The 3,465-nt window shown below is 48.7% G+C and overlaps 1 protein-coding gene across 1 annotated transcript in view; it reads left to right on the top strand.

Moving 5' to 3' along the window:
• MEI1 (meiosis inhibitor 1) overlaps window positions 1-2,656 on the top strand; it is a 36,203-nt gene extending 33,547 nt beyond the window's left edge. Inside the window, 5 exon segments of the mRNA XM_009701619.1 lie at window positions 968-1,074; window positions 1,895-2,026; window positions 2,381-2,495; window positions 2,498-2,556; window positions 2,558-2,656. Coding sequence (XP_009699921.1) covers window positions 968-1,074; window positions 1,895-2,026; window positions 2,381-2,495; window positions 2,498-2,556; window positions 2,558-2,656 — 512 coding nt within the window.
• The last annotated feature ends 809 nt before the right edge of the window (window positions 2,657-3,465 follow it).

Raw genomic sequence — 3,465 nt, 5'->3', positions numbered from 1 at the left:
GGATTCTGCCTCTAGGAGTTGCCTCCTTTGAGGCTTCCTAAACCTCTGTCTTGATCCAGAGATTTTTTTTCCAGACGTGCAGGGCAAGCCCAGTGCACAGTGCTGGTACTTTCTCATTTCCACCAGCTAAAAGATAGCCCCCAAACATTTTGCATGATTTTTTAGTGTTGTTTTCCCATAGAAAAGATTCTTGTAGTGGCAACAGGGAGGTTACGTGACTGCCTGTGGAAAAGGCACCTTTCTAAAATTCTGGTGGGTTGCGATGGTATAACAAATTCTGTCAGCTGACCTGTTGCAGTTGTCCATCCCATGCTCCTAACCTGCAATAAATACAAGGTAATAACACTTAACTTTAGTTTTCAGTAAGAGACTTCATGCTGTCACGGATGGTGACCTTGAGCCTAACCTCTGTTTATCATATATGTTCCTTACGAAGAACATTCTCTCTACCGATTGTTTGCATTGCTGCCAGCAGCCTGGCTGGTCCCCATAGTACGCTCTCTGATGCAGATCCAGGCTCGGTTTGTGCAGCTTATCTTAGAGGGCTTTCTTCATTCCCCAAAGGGAATTCTGCAGCTAAATAAAACCCGTGGTCAGGAAACTTGTCCTCATATTGAAAACAGAGGGTATTATTTTTAAAACCCTGGGCTAAAGATATCCCCTTACTGTTTTATGACATGCACCCCAGGAGAAGGTTTCTCTTCCTGTACCAGCACAAAGATGGACAAAATGTATTTTCTGCTTGAAAAAGCTGTTAAGCTTTTGTCCTCATGACTAAACTCTTGCCCAAAGAGTGACAGATGAAAAAGCAAGTAAGAACAGAGAAAAATATCCCCTTAGTGTTTCACAGCGTGGGGTCTAGAAGACAAAACTTGGGGTCAGAATTGAAGGCTGTCCTTGTCCGGGTCCAGCCTGTCACTTGGCTGATTTTAAAGCTGGTTTTGATCGGCTTCTCCTTCTCTCCCAGCTCTACATGTTGCTTCACAGCCCTGGCACCGGTTCCTGCTCTTCACACTCCTGAATGGGGGCCAGAAGTCCCTTCTGCAGCCAGAAGTTCTCAGGCTGATGACTTTGGTGAGCATGGGAAGGCCAGGCTCTTCTCCATTTTTTTCCAGTATGTTGGTACGGCGCGTGTGGGTGGGTTATTGGAACTTACCCCCAACGCCCACACAATCTCAGATACTGCTGTGGCATATTCGTGCCCTATAATAATGATACTTTCAAGTGAACTTCCCTTCCACACCCTGCAGAAACTGGCTGCTGTTAGTGAGCACGTCCTGTTCTTCTGGTGTTTGCAGCATGTATTTCTATCGTCTACGACCCCTGGGGAGGAGAGGGGAAACCTCCAGAGAACATGCAACTGCTGTTACCAGTCAGGGAGCTTGCTGCAGCTCTCTGGAGAGCAGAGCTCTGCTTGGCATCGCAGCTTGTCTCCCTGCCTTGGACCGTACAGACCTGACTTTTCAGGGCAGGGACTTAGCGCAATCTACGACCCTGCTGTACGTGGGGCCTGCGAGCAAGAGAGGGAGTGTGTTCCTACCCGGCAGAAATACTGAAGATAAAGCCCTCGTGGCAGTGGAGGAGAGGAAGGGGTCGTTAATGTGAACCTTCTCCCTCCAAACACAAGATGGGTCTGTGAATATTTGCTAGTCTTATTTTACTTTTAAAAGGTTACCTGGTTTATTTTAGTTCTTTCCTGACCTAAACCAAAATAAGTCTGGTTATAAATCAGAGCACCAACAACACAGATATTTGCACTGCTTCTATTAGAAGTGGTATAAAAATCAGGCCTGTGGTTAAGGTGCTGCAGCATCCCTTTACATAGCAGATGAGTCACTGCTACAGTCTGTGGGTCTTTTGCTATTTAATGCCTCTATTTTTTCCTTTGTTCAAGTTTCTGAGATATCAGAGCAGCAATATTATTTCTCAAAAAGAAATTAGCCAGATTCTCCAGGAGGCAGCAGAAGCCAACTTAGCAGAGCTGCCTGAGGCCACGTCTCGTGCTCTTCACCTCTTCCTTTGTCAGGTAAGAGAGCGGTGACTGCCTCGGAAAATGAGAAGGGAATCCCTAGGGGTTTGCTTCAGCCTTTGATGGGGAGCCATAAACTTCTTTTGAGGAGGTTATAGTAAGATGAAGAGGAATCCTGCAGCTGCTAGCTTGGCCTACTGCCTTGAGGGGGGTGTACGCTGAAATCGGAAAGGGAGTGATGCCAGCAGCTGCCTAAACTGTGTCATCATATTGGGCGGCCCCCTGATTTCCCTGCAGATCAAAGTTTGAAGGTCTCATTACTCTGTGTGGAGATGAGGGAGGGAGGTATGAAGGAACAAGCCCAGCAGTTTCCTGTTGGTCTGGAAATCATTCTTGCTTCTGACTGCTCAGATTCAGAGCAGTCATTGCCAGGTGGAGCCAGTGCAGTCAGGAACCATTCAGACCTTGCTGGAGCAGCTCCCGGGACAGAGGACCACGTGTGTGAAACATCGGGATGTTGTGTATCCTTTGCTGGGCAGATGCCTTTGATAGGTGATGTGAGAGTGGTAGGTGTAACAGAGGTGCAAGGGGTACTTAAATCTGCTGCTCCTTCCCTTGTTCCAGCTGAAGGCAAACAGAATTGGAAAAACTCTGAGTGGTTGCAACACTTGGCTAACTTTGGGATGAAAGACTTCATCATCCCCAGATTTGACATTTGGGAAAGGAGGAGACACTAGGGATGAAAGATGGGTCCCTGTGCTGGGATTGTGTTCATCTCTATGGCAGAGGTGGTCTGATGAAGGGGGAGCAGGCTGGGAAGCCTGTGACTTCAAAGCAGTAACGATCCCTGTGTTGATTTCCCGGGAGAACGAACGACCGCTTCACCTCTGTCGGCGTGCTGACTAGCGCCAGTATGCCCACGAAGTGGTGGAAACCCAGAGATGACTTGAGCACTTTCAAAGTACAGCGAGTATTGGGAAACCGCTGAGTGGAGTTACCGAATTTTGTTCTGCTTGGCTTTAGAGTCCCCTGCTGAGAGCAGAATCCTCCTCTTCTCCGGGGACGGAAGCAGGGGCCACTCCCTGTTTACCTGCGGAGAAACAGGGAGCCCGATGCAGTATTTGTTTTATTTCTCAAACCCTCTGCTTTTGCCTTCCTATTTTCATCAAGCCGCATTGCCTCAGACAGGCAGCAGCGATGGAAGTGGCCGCGGCAGTGATTTCCTTCCTCCGTTGTGGGACACTGTCGTCAGCCATGGGCAGGGTATGTGGTGGGTGAGGTGTTTGCTATCTGTGAGGAGTAGCTTGTCCTCATGCTTACCCCCAACGCCGATACTACTGCTCTGTGGTGGGACACTCAGAGCGCAAGTTGTCCAGGTGGAGACCATCCAGGCCCATGAAGTTCCTCTCCACTGCCTTCGCTTGTCTGTACGGGGGTGAGGGAAGGTGGGCAGGAGGTCTTGTTACATTGCTAAAGTTGCTTCTCGTTTCTGGCTT

This window comes from Cariama cristata, unplaced genomic scaffold (genome assembly GCF_000690535.1).
Source record: "Cariama cristata isolate BGI_N322 unplaced genomic scaffold, ASM69053v1 scaffold12526, whole genome shotgun sequence".
Classification (NCBI taxonomy): Eukaryota; Metazoa; Chordata; class Aves; order Cariamiformes; family Cariamidae; genus Cariama; species Cariama cristata.
Note: the sequence above shows the minus strand (reverse complement) of the source record. Positions and strands in the feature narration are given on the sequence as shown.